The sequence below is a fragment of the Ostrinia furnacalis genome, unplaced genomic scaffold (assembly GCF_004193835.3).
Source record: "Ostrinia furnacalis isolate ACB-3 unplaced genomic scaffold, ASM419383v2 OfSCF2810, whole genome shotgun sequence".
Lineage (NCBI taxonomy): Eukaryota > Metazoa > Arthropoda > Insecta > Lepidoptera > Crambidae > Ostrinia > Ostrinia furnacalis.
This window is the reverse complement of record NW_021133049.1, coordinates 390232-405499: the sequence shown is the minus strand read 5'-3', so window position 1 is coordinate 405499 and position 15268 is coordinate 390232. Positions and strand designations below refer to the sequence as shown.

The 15268-nt window shown below is 36.3% G+C and overlaps 4 protein-coding genes across 5 annotated transcripts; 3 read left to right on the top strand and 1 right to left on the bottom strand.

Annotated features, from left to right (window-relative positions):
• Positions 1-268: 268 nt before the first annotated feature.
• Positions 269-4947, bottom strand: LOC114356481 (protein LTV1 homolog). Its single transcript, XM_028309692.1, has 7 exons — positions 4924-4947; positions 4687-4845; positions 4247-4366; positions 3703-3889; positions 3040-3153; positions 1538-1685; positions 269-305 (listed from the first exon to the last, which is right to left on the bottom strand). The coding sequence occupies exons 1-7, from the start codon at positions 4924-4926 to the stop codon at positions 269-271; spliced, it is 768 nt and encodes a 255-aa protein (XP_028165493.1). The 5' UTR covers positions 4927-4947.
• A 1564-nt stretch (positions 4948-6511) lies between these two features.
• Positions 6512-8781, top strand: LOC114356497 (cytochrome P450 6B6-like). The gene is made up of 2 exons (XM_028309707.1): positions 6512-8033; positions 8359-8781. The coding sequence occupies exons 1-2, from the start codon at positions 6674-6676 to the stop codon at positions 8538-8540; spliced, it is 1542 nt and encodes a 513-aa protein (XP_028165508.1). The 5' UTR covers positions 6512-6673; the 3' UTR covers positions 8541-8781.
• A 641-nt stretch (positions 8782-9422) lies between these two features.
• Positions 9423-11535, top strand: LOC114356496 (cytochrome P450 6B6-like). Its single transcript, XM_028309706.1, has 2 exons — positions 9423-10875; positions 11143-11535. The coding sequence occupies exons 1-2, from the start codon at positions 9516-9518 to the stop codon at positions 11322-11324; spliced, it is 1542 nt and encodes a 513-aa protein (XP_028165507.1). The 5' UTR covers positions 9423-9515; the 3' UTR covers positions 11325-11535.
• A 1109-nt stretch (positions 11536-12644) lies between these two features.
• LOC114356498 (C-type lectin lectoxin-Phi1) lies at positions 12645-14955 on the top strand. 2 transcript variants are annotated; one of them, XM_028309709.1, is made up of 7 exons: positions 12645-12829; positions 13108-13191; positions 13285-13346; positions 13603-13724; positions 14021-14153; positions 14243-14300; positions 14687-14955. In XM_028309709.1, exons 2-7 carry the CDS (start codon positions 13187-13189, stop codon positions 14811-14813), a joined length of 507 nt encoding a protein of 168 aa, XP_028165510.1. In that variant the 5' UTR covers positions 12645-12829; positions 13108-13186; the 3' UTR covers positions 14814-14955. The 2 variants fall into 2 exon arrangements, with proteins under 2 accessions (XP_028165510.1, XP_028165509.1); XM_028309708.1 differs by lacking the exons at positions 12645-12829; positions 13108-13191 and having other exon boundaries at positions 13241-13346.
• The last annotated feature ends 313 nt before the right edge of the window (positions 14956-15268 follow it).

Below are 15268 nucleotides of genomic sequence, written 5' to 3'. Positions count from 1 at the left end.
TCGTTTTAAACTTTAGAGGAAATGTTTGTATGGTTTATGTGGAAGTAGTTGCAAAACTCGTAGTTCTGCAGTTTCTTCGCTTATTTGTCAATTTGATAAAATCATTTTTGTTAAGCAATAATAAATTAATTAGACATTTAATTATAGGCTTTCCATTTTATTTCTCTAGATAGGACGGCACTTTAAACTGATTACTGTGAAACAAATACCTATTTAAAGGAAAGATTTCAAGGTAGAAAACTATATTGGAAAATATTTTAACATAGATTTAATAGAAGTATTGGTAGTTTCTCTCGTCACGATGGCTACAACGATATACGTTTTTATGAATTAAATTATTAAAGAAAAACTTAAAGATACATACGAGTTATAACTTAAGTTAGACAGTTATAAAGCTGTAGTGTTTCTTTTCATTCAATGAATAAGGAAAGAGAAAGACAACTTTGTTATAGAGATAATTAACATTGCAGAATGGTGCTCTTTACGTTATAAATTCATGCAGGCTTTAAAATAATTCTCCGAGTCTTGATGAGTTTGCTTTAAATAATTTTATTCGCTTGCAATATAAAATATTTAATAAAGGACTCTCGGAAACACGTTTCAGTAAAATATTTATTATGATAAATTGAGAATTTCTGTAATATTTAAATGCGATTCTTTCGAAATTAAATTGAAAGTAATTTATGTCATGTGATTTCATTAAATGAAATCATCAGTTTTGTTTGTGTTTTCAGAATTTGATTATAATAAATTAATAAGCATTGGAAAATACCATTTGTTAAAATGTTTTGGCTATTATTGATTTGAAATTCGTACACATGCGTACATGTATGATTTAATTAAATTGTATCTTTGTAAATGAATAGCCAAGATATTCTAACGCCCGTGGTATTCACAAAAAATACTATGAGGTTTCACAGTGCGCGTGAACTCCCAGGGTGACATACGAACCAATCACAGAGCTCTATTCAACGCTGTGCGCATTTGATTTGCTGATTCACTTAAATAAATAAATAAATAAATAAATAAANTGTATTGTCATCGAGAAAGTGTCATCAGGCCGGCCAGAATTAGTTATGCTAAAGCAGATATATTTGGTTTTGCTTGTGTTCAAAGAGAGCAAACTATTTTCGAGCCAGGTAGTAACCATTGAGAGGCCACTTTCAGCGCATTGCTTGACATTTTCCCATGAAGATCCATGAAATATGAGGGCTGTATCATCTGCAAACATCAATAACTCACCATTGTGTAATTGCATGTTACATAGTTCATTAATGTACACAAGGAATAGCGTTGGACCTAAGATACTGCCCTGGGGAACTCCATAGGTACATGAGGCGGTATTGCTCATTTGCCCTTCGACTCGAACCATTTGATTTCGATCACTTAGGTAGCAAGAAAACCAATCAAGTGTGACTCCCCTTTATTTATTTAATTTTTACTGTGAACTGTAGTATCTGATCTGATCCTCTTTTGTTTATAAATATCTGATTTATAAAGAAATAATAATCTCTCCTTTTTTAAATCAGTTATGTACCAAGCCTGTACAGTTAAATTACTTACCTGATCGCTGTCATCATCAGAATCGAGGTCCGAAGCGAACGCTTTGTCGGAGTCATCGCCGTCTGACACGCTGTCGCCGTCCTCATCATCTTCATCTTCACCGTCAAAGTCATCATCTCCTCCTATGCATAGTATTACAAATACTAAAGTCTGGTCGGCGAACACGTAGAATTTTGTCCAATGACCCCAAGCTACCCATCCTTATCGCTCGCGCGTAATTATATTGCTGTTGCGCTCGTACACTCACTGCGGGCGCCCGTCGCACAGTCGCGACAGCAATACAGGGTGGAAACGATAAGTGATCTCACTCGATTACTTCTAAACTATACAATATATTGAAAAACTGGTTACTGATCCTGAAAGTGCTTCACGAGCTCTTTCAAACAGTGCTAATAATAGGTTTCAGAATAAACTGGAACTATCTGAAAATTCAATGTTTCCAGCTTCCATACATTTGGTAAACTTACATAATTTTAAAAACTACACAAGATATCGTAAAACCGGTTACTGATCCTAAAAGTGCTTCACGAGCTCTATTCAACGGTATCAATATCAAGTTACAGAATAAACTGGAACTATCCCAAAATTCAATGTTTCCAGCTTCCATACTAAATGAATGCCAACGACACAATATTGGAAGTGTAATTTATTTTTTGTTAAATAATAAACTTCAAAAGTCGGTTAAATAAACTCGTAACTTGCATCTTATTTAAAATTATTTGTGAAAAACATTAGTTTTAGGCTTTACTTGCTATAAAATTATCAAGAGATGAGTGCCATGACTGTGATAATACTAAATGTATGAAAGACGGAAACATTGAATTTTAGGATAGATCCAGTTTATTCTGTAACTTGATATTGATACCGTTGAATAGAGCTTGTGAAGCACTTTTAGGATCAGTAACCGGTTTTACGATATCTTGTGTAGTTTTTAAAATTATGTAAGTTTACCAAATGTATGGAAGCTGGAAACATTGAATTTTCAGATAGTTCCAGTTTATTCTGAAACCTATTATTAGCACTGTTTGAAAGAGCTCGTGAAGCACTTTCAGGATCAGTAACCAGTTTTTCAATATCTTGTATAATAGTTTAGAAGTAATCGAGTGAGATCACTTATCGTTTCCACCCTGTATAATTACGCGCGAGCGATAAGGATAGATAGCTTGGGGTCATTGGACAAAATTTTACGTTCTCGGCGACCAGACTATAAGTGACTGTATGAAATTCATAATACATATTCCATTTAAAATATTGTAGAACAGTTGATTTATTTTGAGAAAAACAAATCTTTAAAAATTAGTTTTATTCATTGCACAAATTGCATTATGTAAGGCTAAGGTTTAACACATGCAAATAACATGCAGCTCGAAAAGCATAGCAATGAATAGAAGGGACATTATAAAAATATATTTTTTAACCAGATGGTTGTCATTCAAAAGAAATTATCCAAAAACATAAAATTAAATCCAAACATACCTTCACCCATAGCCAGTTCAATGAAGTTGTCTTCCAACTGATTGTCGGGGTCCTCAAAGTCAAAGTCTTCATCCAGGGCTGCCACCACCTCGGGATCCAACTCCAGGCAGAGACCTAAAAAGAAATAAATAGTACAATAATAATAAATGTTGCTCTATAGAGTTTCAAGCAATACCCAGTTCAGTTCACTTTTCTAAGCATGTAGGTTTTGTTTTTACAAATCAATATAGTTATTCCGTTTCAGCCAAATGACATCTAAAAAAATCAATTTGAAAATAGCCAATTCATAAAATACAACTTATTTTATTTTTGAGTGCCAATATTCCCATCAATACTTTTTCTTTGTGCATCCTGGGATAAATCCTACAAACTATGGTACGGGACTAATCCTTCCTCTCGTTCCCACCACTGCAACTCCTGTGTAGCCAGGATCTACAGCTTGACCGCCAATAACCCAACCAGTGAAGGTTAAGTGTGTCCCGGGGGAAAGTTATACTGTCATTGGACCCGCAACAAAATTAATCAGAAGAACATAAGAGGAGTTTGAAGTTAAGGTTTCACAAACTATAGTCGTCGTCGTCGTTTCAGCCAAACGACGTCCACTGCTGGACAAAGGCCTCCTCCAAACTATAGTAGTAAACAATAATCCAAAGTGGCAAATACCTTGTGTAGCAGCCTTGTTCAGCAATCCCACATCCTCCTCGACTTCCGAAGCAAACACCGAGCTGGGCAGTTGAAGTGTTCCTGCTACAGCCTTGGCTGGTTTCTCTTCATCATCCTCATCATCAACATCAAAGTCCTCTGGGTTCTCACTTGTGACTGCTTTTGGTCTCCTTTTGTGTACTGTTTTCTGTAAAGGTATTGAATTAAATTTTATTTGAATTTAATTCAATTGAATAAGTTGAAATTGAACTTTATACACTTGAAAAGGCCTAACTTTATACATAGATATATGATATAAGTACCCAAGTCTTTTATTAACATTATGAGCATGATGGTAAAATACTAAGTTTATCATCAGGTCTCAATGAAACAAATGGGTTTGATGCAGACTGTACCATTCGCAAAATGGACACATTAAAAAAAAACATACTCAGGCAGGAATAGAAATTATGTTCTAAGTTGTGCAGGTAATGCTCTTGATCACCTCATGTTGTTACTATTGTGAAATACTCGTAATTTGTAGAAAGTAGAAACTAAAACTTACAGGCTGCATGACCATGGTGACTTCTCTGGTGTCTTTGAGATGCTGCAAGTAGTTGTAGTCATCATCAAAGAAGATGCCATATTTTTGCTGCTCTTCCTTCCGCTGTTCTGGGGTCAAATCCTGGAAAATTAGTTTTAAAACATACAGTTGGGGTAAAAAATGAAGTTGTCTTCCAAAAATGAAATTGATTTAAAATATTGTTAGTCTATAATTTTGTGTATTCTCGTGTGATTTAGCAAATTATTTGTTTTAGTAAAAATACCACGCATTTGTTTTTATTATTTGTGTTGAGTATTTAGAAGAGGTTTTAGCTCTAGTATAAGCCAAAGAAGAGCCTACAAATTGTTTATAGGCGTATACTTATAAGTTATTAGGATACTAGGCTAGTAAGAAAGGAGAGAGTGAGTTGATGTAAAAATTTTAGAGGTTAGGTTACTTACTGGATCTTTCTCTTTTCTCGGAGGTACTGCAGCATTTACTGGCACCAGAACCCTCTGTGGTGCTGATTCATCCGCGGCGAGGGGATCACGTTGTGAACGATGCACTAAATTGAAAGTTACAGCCTTTTTGCGATCGATGAACTTCTTCTTAGCTTTAGGCTGCAAAAGACAATGTTTGTTACAGTATATTTATCAGAAATAGGAAATTAGATACCAGTGAGTGACAAGAAACAATACCATTTTGGAGTATTTGGAAGTAATGTCGCAGTCGGATTGTATAATCCGCCGTTTTACATTACCACTAGGCATTTTACATTACAGCTCTGTTTTGTAATACGGCGGTTCAACGTTTAGGCGGATTGAATACGGCTGAATGAAAATCCGCCGGAATGTATTCGGCGCCAAACGTTCTTCAATACGANTGTAATTGCATGTTACATAGTTCATTAATGTACACAAGGAATAGCGTTGGACCTAAGATACTGCCCTGAGGAACTCCATAGGTACATGAGGCGGTATTGCTCATTTGCCCTTCGACTCGAACCATTTGATTTCGATCACTTAGGTAGCAAGAAAACCAATCAAGTGTGACTCCCCTGATGCCCAAATTCTCCATTCGTGAAATCAGTATTGGAATTGAGACTGTGTCGAAAGCCTTCTGCAAGTCAAGAAATATGCCTATACATTTTTGTTTTTCATCTAGTACGTTATATATTTTGGAAGTTAATTTAAGAACTGCGTCTTCAGTAGAGGTTTTTGTTCTGAATCCATATTGGTTAGGCGCCAGTAACTCTTTTGATTCTAAATATCTGATTAATCGTTTGGCAGCCAGTTTTTCAATTATTTTTGATAAAGATGAGAGAAGGGAAATCGGTCTATAATTTGAGGGATTAGAGGTATCACCTGTTTTATGAATAGGGGAAACAATAGCTTTTTTGCAGATGTCAGGGAAGACACCAGTTGTGAAACTAATGTTACATAAATGTGCTATGGGCTTACTGAGGGTGGTTTTGCAAGTTTTATAAAATTCGTTTGAGATATTGTCCCAGCCTGGGGCACAACTAGATTTAAGATTATTTATTATTGCTGTGACTTCGTAATGATCTGTTAGATAGAGAGACATGGATTCGGATGGACCATTTTTCTTTCTGGATTTGCTTGCTAGTACTGTTTCATTTACACAAAGTTTATTGAGGGTAATATTTGCCAGATCGTTTCCTACAGATGTAAAGTAATTGTTAACATGATCAAGTGAATCGGTCGGATTGTCTCTGATCCCAAGTAGGTTGCTAGTAGATTGGTTTTTGGGTTTAAGATTACCAACTTCTTTTATAATTTTCCAGGTAGCTTTAGCATTGTTTAAGTTTTTGGCCAATTGGATCTTATAATATTTTTGTTTAAGAGTTTTGACAATTTTGGTGCACCAATTGCGATACGTATTATAAAACATTTTCAAGCTATCATTGTATTGTTTTTTTAAGGATTTGTGCATTCTGTTTCTTTTATCGATAATCGGATAGATCCTAGTTTTTTTATTTTATTGACTAGGCACACAAAATCATAAAACATGATTTTTTTCCATTTTCTGGCTAGGGATTTGCCAAAATACTCGTAGAGCCTTTCAAAATTTCCGTATATTTTACTACGGTCACAGGTTTGCTACCGTAGACCGTATATTTACTTTCAATTACATAATATTGTCCAATTTTATAATGAGTACTCGATGAGTACATTGCGATAGCACTGACAACGCTGCAGGTATTAAAATGACCCGCTTCACGCAGATTTTACATAATACAAGTGCGTAAAATACAGAAGAAATTATCAGTGATTAGGATAATTAATAAAATTGATAAAAAGCCAAGAGTACTTCATTATATGATTGAAACTGTTGGTTATTATTTAGTCGGTGAACAGCTATCACAATATCAATACGTCAATTAAGTTCTCCATTTACATTCGGATTTAATTGTGCCCAAAAATTACCATGATTAACATAATCATAGCTTTGATTTTTATTGTTGCTGTTTATTTTTATAACGTAAGAAATTTTAAGTACTGGGAAAAACGTGGAGTAAAATATGATAAACCTGTAATCTTTTTCGGTAGTGCTACCCAGACTTTATTAATGCGCAGAAGTATCACTCAGACCTTCGTGGATCTATACAGAAAGTACCCAAACGAAAAAGTTGTTGGATTTTTTAGATCTAGTACCCCAGGCTTACTAATCAGGGATCTGGATATTATAAAGCGAATTCTTATGACCGACTTCGTGTATTTCTATGAGCGTGGAGTACATCCTGATAAAGGGGGACTTGAACCACTTCTCAAAAATTTGTTTTTCGCTGAAGGAGATTTGTGGCGTTTGTTGAGGCAGCGCATGACCCCTGCGTTCACGAGCGGCAAGTTGAAGGCGATGTTCCCGCTGATAGTGGAGCGCGCAGAGCAGCTGCAGGCGCGGGCGCTGGACGCCGCTCGCAAAGGCAAAGCCATCGACGCGCGCGACCTCATGGCACGCTACACCACCGACTTCATCGGCGCCTGCGGCTTTGGCCTTGATGCCGGCTCCCTCAACGAAGAAGAATCTGCTTTTAGAAAACTAGGCGCTGACATCTTCAAATTCGATCTTCGCCAAATTGTCGTCACTGTTCTAAAAGACAATTTTCCACGTTTAACAAGACAACTAAAGTTTTTGGATCATTTAGAGAATCAAATAATTACACTAGTAAATGATATCCAGAAACAAAGGAATTACCAGCCTTCCAACAGAAATGATTTTATTGATTTGTTATTAGAATGTAAGCAAAAAGGCATAATCAAGGTAGAGTCGTTAGAGAAAGTGAAACCTGATGGTAGCCCGGACTACGCGACTTTGGAGTTGGACGACTTGCTGATTGCAGCTCAGGTGTTTGTGTTCTTTGCCGCTGGCTTCGAGACGTCCTCATCGGCTACTAGCTACACCTTACATCAGCTTGCATACTATCCTGAAGTTCAAAGAAAAGTCCAAGCCGACATAGACGCAGTGCTTAGCAAACATGATAACAAGCTGTCCTATGAAGCTGTGAAAGACATGACTTATCTTGACTGGACTTTCAGAGAAGGTATGAGAAAATTTCCGTCTCTGGGATTCTTATCACGTAAATGTAGTAGGAAGTATACTTTTCCTGATCTGAACATGACTATAGATGAAGGTGTAATGATTTCGATCCCCGTGCAAGCTTTGCAGACTGACCCTCAATACTTCGATAATCCTACGGAGTTTAGACCTGAAAGATTTGACCCTAAAAATGGATTGGCGAATAAATTCACATATTTACCTTTTGGTGATGGACCACGAGCTTGTATTGGTATGTATCTTTTAAAATTATTTAACATCTAGCTACGTGCATTTTGTATTTTGGTAATTTAATTTTGAATGCAGAAAATTTGTATTTAGAGTAGGTCGAAGTTATTAATGAGGTTTTTATTTTAGTCCACAATTTGGTGTCCTAATATTTAATTTGAATTAATTCAAGTAATTTTCTTCGTAAAAAAAGCATGCATAAAGTTATTAAGGCGAAACATGTTGAGTCTGATCTTGATTTATCTATCACCTTTCTGGATGTAGGTAGGTGCCTCCCATGTTTCTGTGCAAATAAATAAATAAATTAACTATTTTTATATTCGTTGCAGGAGAACGCTTGGGCTTGATGCAGTCCCTGGCCGGCTTGGCGGCCATCTTGTCCCGTTTCAGCGTGGAGCCGGCTCCCGAGTCGCACCCCGTGGACCCGCCCGTAGAGCCCAAGTTTGACGTCGTGCAGAGCATCACCGGTGGACTGCCACTCCGATTCGTAGAAAGAAAAAAAATGGAGTAAATCGTAAAACTTTCAATTTTAAAAGTATTGTTTAAATGACATCAATATTGAGTATACTGCTACGCTAAGTAATTTAATATTATGCTCTTTCTTTCTGCATCTCATTTTATTGATTGTCGGTTGCTTTTAAACGGATCTATTCCACTTCCAGCGACAACTTAGTGTCCTTTGATCACCCACGGATATGATGCCCTGGGTGATCAATGGGGACTCCAGTTATATTATTATTTTAGTGTCCTTTGATCACACTTACATACAAATCACACCTCCTCTGAATAGACACGACAAACATTTTCTTAATATAGACAATATTTTTTACAGCATGAAATATTTTAAAGCGTTATTTACCTAAATAATGTTTGTCCGTACATTAATATAAGAGGTAGGAGGCTTAGTTACAACAGAATATTGCAAAATTCCCACAGGAACGAGAGTTAGCGGGAAAAAACATTTGTATGAAAAAATCTAAACCGCGTAAGATTACGTGGTTTAGATTTTTTCAATCTATCTAGATGAAGGGGCTAAAACGGGATCCACGCGTACGAAGTCACGGGCGGCCGCTAGTTGCTTATAGGTATTAGTGTGTTAGTCACAGTCATATACAATCTTAAAGCTCTCGTGAGCAGAGCGGGTCGATAGGTGTCAAGTAGGTTTGCTATCGTAGAAGTCGTAAATTTCCTTTTAATTATGTCTAATTTCCGTAAAACACGGCAATCATCTTAGGAATGGCAACGCTGCACTGCAGGGAATAAAATAGTTAACCCGCTTCATGCAGATTTTTACATGTACCTACGTATTGTAAGCGTGCAAAACACAGAATAAGTTATCAGAGTGATTAGGGAAATTAATTGATAACAGGCTTGATAATGATTGAGACTGTTTGATATAATTTAGTCGGTGTAGAGCTATCACAATACTTATACGTTGATTTAGTTCTCTATTTTCATTCGGATTTGGTAGTGTTGAAAAATAAAAATGATTACCATAATCATAGCTCTGATTTTTATCGTTGCAATTTATTTCTATAACACAAGAAATTTTAAGTACTGGGAAAAACGTGGAGTAAAACATGATAAACCTATAATTTTTTTCGGTACTGGTCGCGAGACTTTTTTAATGCGAAAAAGTATTACACAGAGCTTTGTGGATCTATACAGAAAGTACCCAAACGAAAAAGTTGTTGGATTCTTTAGATCTAGTACCCCAGGCTTACTAATCAGGGATCCGGAGCTTATAAAGCATGTTCTCCTGACAGACTTTGTGCATTTCTATGAACGTGGGATACACCCGGATAAAAGGGGTCTTGAACCACTTCTGAGCAACTTGTTTTTCGCCGAAGGAGATCTATGGCGTTTGTTGAGACAGCGCATGACCCCTGCGTTCACGAGCGGCAAGTTGAAGGCGATGTTCCCGCTGATAGTGGAGCGCGCAGAGCAGCTGCAGGCGCGGGCGCTGGACGCCGCTCGCAAAGGCAAAGCCATCGACGCGCGCGACCTCATGGCGCGCTACACCACCGACTTCATCGGCGCCTGCGGCTTTGGCCTTGATGCCGGCTCCCTCAACGAAGAAGAATCCGCTTTCAGGAAACTAGGTGCTGACATTTTCAAATTCGACCTCCGTCAAGTGGTCGTTAATGTACTAAAAGATAATTTTCCGCGTTTAACTCGACAACTCAAGTTTTTGGGTCATCTAGAGAACCAAATAGTTACACTAGTAAATGATATCCAGAAACAAAGGAATTACCAACCTTCCAATAGAAATGATTTTATTGACTTGTTATTAGAATGTAAGAAGAAAGGCATAATCAAGGTAGAGTCATTAGAGAAAGTGAAACCTGATGGTAGCCCGGACTACGCGACTTTGGAGTTGGACGACTTGCTGATTGCAGCTCAGGTGTTTGTGTTCTTTGCCGCTGGCTTCGAGACGTCCTCGTCGGCTACTAGCTACACCTTACATCAGCTTGCATACTATCCTGAAGTCCAAAAAAAGGTACAAGCCGATATAGATGCAGTACTAAGCAAACACGATAACAAGTTGTCGTATGAAGCTGTGAAAGATATGACTTACCTTGACTGGACTTTCAGAGAAGGTATGAGAAAATTTCCGTCTCTGGGATACTTGGCACGGAGATGTAGTAGGAAGTATACTTTCACGGATCTCAACTTGACTATAGATGAAGGTGTAATGATCTCAATCCCCTTGCAAGCTTTGCAGACTGACCCTCAATACTTCGATAATCCTACGGAGTTCAGACCTGAAAGATTTGACCCTAAAAATGGATTGGCGAATAAATTCACATATTTGCCTTTTGGTGATGGACCACGAGCCTGTATTGGTATGTTTTTTTTATATTTTTTTTATGTCTAACGTGATTTTGATTTTGTTTAGTTTTTTATCAGTATACTAAATTGATATAATGTTTTATGACTACAACGCAAAAAAAATCCGTGGGGTACCTATTTATTGAATGGCTTAACATTTTAGGGCGGATTTGTTAATCAATTAAGTAAAGTAATATCAATGTTTCTAATCATCGCTATCTATCACCTTTCTGTATGTTTCTGTGCAAATAAGTAAAGTATTATTATTATATTCGTTGCAGGAGAACGCTTGGGTTTGATGCAGTCCCTGGCCGGCTTGGCGGCCATCTTGTCCCGGTTCAGCGTGGAGCCGGCGCCCGAGTCGCACCCCGTGGACCCCCCCGTGGAGCCCAAGTTTGACGTTGTACAGAGCGTCATCGATGGACTGCCTCTCCGATTCATAGAAAGAAAAAAAGTGGAGTAAATAAGAAAGACTTATAATATTTAAAAGCATTGTTTATAATTTTCTAAAAAATGCTTTAATTGTGTAAATATTGCGGAAGTTGTTACTCTATAGCGCACTCATTTCGATTGAAAATAAGATTACGCTGTAATAGTTTGTTTCCTTTTTATTGTAATACATACATAATTTTCCAATGTATTTAGTAGGCCTATAATAAATGTAAGTAGTTATAGGTAGTACTTATTATTATTCTGTGGTTATAGATACAAACGTCTCTACATTATATTGATACGTACCTACCTAATTGCAAATCTTATCTATTGATTGCAAAATATATTTTTCCATTAATAACTGATTAAGTAAATAATCTCCTAGTTTCTTTAGTCTAGTCTACATATCTACCTCGTCATGTGATATTTAATACGAATATCTTAGTGATTGTTACATTTAATTTTTTTACAATCTTCACTTATCGGTATATAATAATTAAAGTCTGCATGGTGTAGTAATCAGGCCCCAATCCTGCTTTTTCAGCCAACTATATTCTTGAGGTCGTCGGTCTAACTTGCAGTTGGACATCCTATACGTTTGCCGTGATTAGGTGGAAACCCAGTTTTCCCACATGTTAATATCTCCTTAACGACTTTACCTACTTTCAATGATTTGATAGGCATATTAGAAAAACACATGTTTCAAAGTAATTGCATTGTTAAAAGCATTAAAGCGTATCACACACAGTGTGAGTACACGCATGAGAGGAGCGGATCGTTTGTAGCTACTCCTTTTCAAGGTGTCAGTATTTTTAATGAATGAGCAACAATTACCTCGGATCTATAATGTCAATAACCTTGATCACTGATCAACGAAACTATTCAAACAGAGAAAAAAACACATTATTGAAAGATCGAAAACGAAAGAAAAGAAAAAATAAACTTTTCAAAATCGTTCAAAATGTTGTAAAAAAAATTAAGACAATCGTAGCCGATACCGTTCTGCACCCGACCCGCGCACTCTTGTGCGGTCCTTTAACTTTTAGCGGTGCGTGTTTACTGACAAATCTAATACCGTTTACTCGACCTCATCCCGCTCCTGCTTTCAGTATGTGTAGCGCCTTATGGGTATCGCAAATATCGCAAATTCTGTCATGTCCGTGACTTATGCGGGTTGGATCATTTTTGCAATACTTTACCTGATATTATCACGCTACATAAAGCAAAAAATAGATATCACCTGCTCCAAACACCACTCAAAAATGCAATGAAGCTGTTGGTTTCCAAAAAGGAGAGATTTGTGGAGGCTTCAATACGGTTTACAGTAAGGTTAAAGTAAATTGGAATGTTGAACCGTTATCTCAACGAGACTTTGCTCAGTTGACAATCGCTTTGTCTTACGGATGGACCTGTGAAAGAAAGTAGGAACACTCGAACGCGAAAAACTCGTTCTGCTTACACCGAAGCTAAGTGTTGGTTACCAAGGTGACAGGGTCACAAATCACACTTTGTAATTAATAACATCAAGACTTTTGGGTAAGTTATTGCTTTTAACTACTGTTATTTTAGAATGCGGTCAGATAAAACGCTTTTTATACTGTTTTGGTTCGGACGATAGCATATAAAATCTAAACACTGTGTCCTCTTTATCATTTTAAATTGTGCGTATTTAGAACTAATTATTGTAAGTAAGTCTACTGTGTTGTCGAATGTATTAGTAAACCGAACATTTAATTAGAGATATTGGAAAAGTTGGTGTCAAAAGAAAAAATATCTGTGAAAAACTGAAAGTTAAAATTCAACTTTATTATTAGGGGAAGACAAATTTCTGCTGCAGTTAACCCTCAAGCAAGCTCAAAATACTTGTGGGAGCCCCTCCACAGAACTAACAACATGAGGTAAATGACAAGTTACAGTAACATTATAGTGCCTATGCCTTGTGATTTATTTAACATGAACAATATGAACATAAGAATGTTAATTTGTTTCAGAACTTTTGGAACATTTATCTTTCTAATCTCCATTGCGTCAACTCTTTGCGATGTTCCAAAAGGTACGAATTATAAAAACACTATTATTATAGTATAGTTAACACAACTATTTATTACATTATCAACTCTAGGTAAATAGCGTTTAGTTACATGTTAAAATAAGTGCATTCTATTAGAGCGATACAAATTTTCGCGATAACCGCACGCTTTGATAACCTTTGAGAATAACATAACAACAACCCGACTGTTTGTTGTTATTACTTATTACCTATTCTAGTAAATGACGTCACATAATATTTACCTATTTTCTTTCTTTAGATTACATTGTAAACCCAAATGACAGTCATGGGTACAAATTGATGTATCATGCCAAAACATGGACGGAGGCTCGGGATGATTGCGCCAATGTTGGAGCCAAATTGGCGGTGCCAAAGACCAGGGTTTGTATAATAAATTATTTTCCTTGATTATTATGCAGACAGCCTACTTGAAAAGCGTCCTACTTCTGAATGAATGGTTTAAGCAATTGGCATGACGGTTCCATGCTTTATTCTCATACAATATGTAGAGCATCTCCAAATAGTAAATCTTTCAAATAGTAAATTATGGATAGTTACCTACATTTACGATCCATCGAACGAAAACCTTTTTTTTTTATTTTCTTGTACCTAATTGAGTATCGTTTACACAGGGTAAAGTACCTTTGTTCGATAATAACAATCTTATTTATTTTCAGGATCAATTTGAGTTTATCCAGAAAATAGTTAGGAGCATGCAGTACCAGAGTATTGTGGGCACGGAATACAAACTCTTAGTGTGGCTTGGCATTAGCAACCTAAAAAACTATCAAGTCTGGGCGAATGTTGACGGTAAATCTTGAATTTTAATTGTAGGCCTACTTAACTGTATTTGGCTTAAACTCAAGCTGAAATGCCTAATTGTTTATTTTTGGTAACAGGTGAAAACATAGAAGACACAGAATTTCACACTTGGGCTGGACAAAACGGATTGAAAAGGTAATGATGAATTACGAGTAAAAAAAAACAAATACATACGAACATATGGCATAGGTACTTACTTACACACATGCACATAACTTATAATATATCTTTATCAGTAGGTAACAACAGAATTTTTTTTTAAATCCGTCGTTTCGTAAATATTTCAGATGTGCCAGAGCAAATTACTAATTTGTTTTTGACCTACTTACATATTTTTAACAAATAACCAGCGAGCGCAAAAAACAAAAGAACATGCGTGAAAGAAATGATGCAGGTCACCCGTAATACGTAACATCTCATAAATAAACAACCCAAATACTGCAGGCATTCGGTTCACATTTGCCTGCACGCAGCATCCTGCATCTCTTACAAATAACATAAAATTAAGATTGGTTTTTCAGTGAAAACCCTGCGGAGCCGCACTGCGTTGGGATGGACTCTATGAACTTCGGACTTCGCGACTGGTGGTGCCACCAGCGTCAGCCGTACATTTGCGAAATACTAACTGTTCAGAATGCAACACAATAAATTATAAATATCTTCCTATCCAGAAAAATATTTATATTTTCTGTAATTCTTTCTAAGTACTGTTATCTATCCGTTGATTGATTCTAAATAAACAGCGGTAAAATACTTGCACGAACGGTATTATTAAAACACTTATACTATCTACTTATTTATCTTTTATTTACTTACCACCTTTATGAAAAAGCACATTGTGTAAGTAACTAGATTGTCTTTTTAGTAAACTTAATAAAAAGACAATCTAGTTACTTTTAATCAAGTTTTAATAAAGTTTAAGATTAACTTGTGAAACTTTCTTTGTAAGTACCTAACACAATCTAAACTCAAACTCAAATCACAAAAATTTAAAGTAAATAAAATCATTAAACTTTAAATAATCCTGCGTTGATTTACGGGCATAAAGTAAATTGATTTAAAACTTTAAATTATTTATCGCGCCAAAAGCAAAACAATTTAAC

Coding starts and splice junctions, on each gene's coding strand:
- LOC114356497 (XM_028309707.1), top strand. CDS start 6,674: ATGATTAACATAATCATAGCTTTGATTTTTATTGTTGCTGTTTATTTT. Junction 8,034..8,358: donor TGGACCACGAGCTTGTATTG/GTATGTATCTTT, acceptor TATTCGTTGCAG/GAGAACGCTTGGGCTTGATG.
- LOC114356498 (XM_028309708.1), top strand. CDS start 13,247: ATGAACAATATGAACATAAGAATGTTAATTTGTTTCAGAACTTTTGGA. Junction 13,725..14,020: donor TGGCGGTGCCAAAGACCAGG/GTTTGTATAATA, acceptor ATTTATTTTCAG/GATCAATTTGAGTTTATCCA. Junction 14,301..14,686: donor GGACAAAACGGATTGAAAAG/GTAATGATGAAT, acceptor TTGGTTTTTCAG/TGAAAACCCTGCGGAGCCGC.
- LOC114356481 (XM_028309692.1), bottom strand. Junction 3,890..4,246: donor TCACCATGGTCATGCAGCCT/GTAAGTTTTAGT, acceptor ATACCTTTACAG/AAAACAGTACACAAAAGGAG. Junction 1,686..3,039: donor TGAACTGGCTATGGGTGAAG/GTATGTTTGGAT, acceptor TACTATGCATAG/GAGGAGATGATGACTTTGAC.
- LOC114356496 (XM_028309706.1), top strand. CDS start 9,516: ATGATTACCATAATCATAGCTCTGATTTTTATCGTTGCAATTTATTTC. Junction 10,876..11,142: donor TGGACCACGAGCCTGTATTG/GTATGTTTTTTT, acceptor TATTCGTTGCAG/GAGAACGCTTGGGTTTGATG.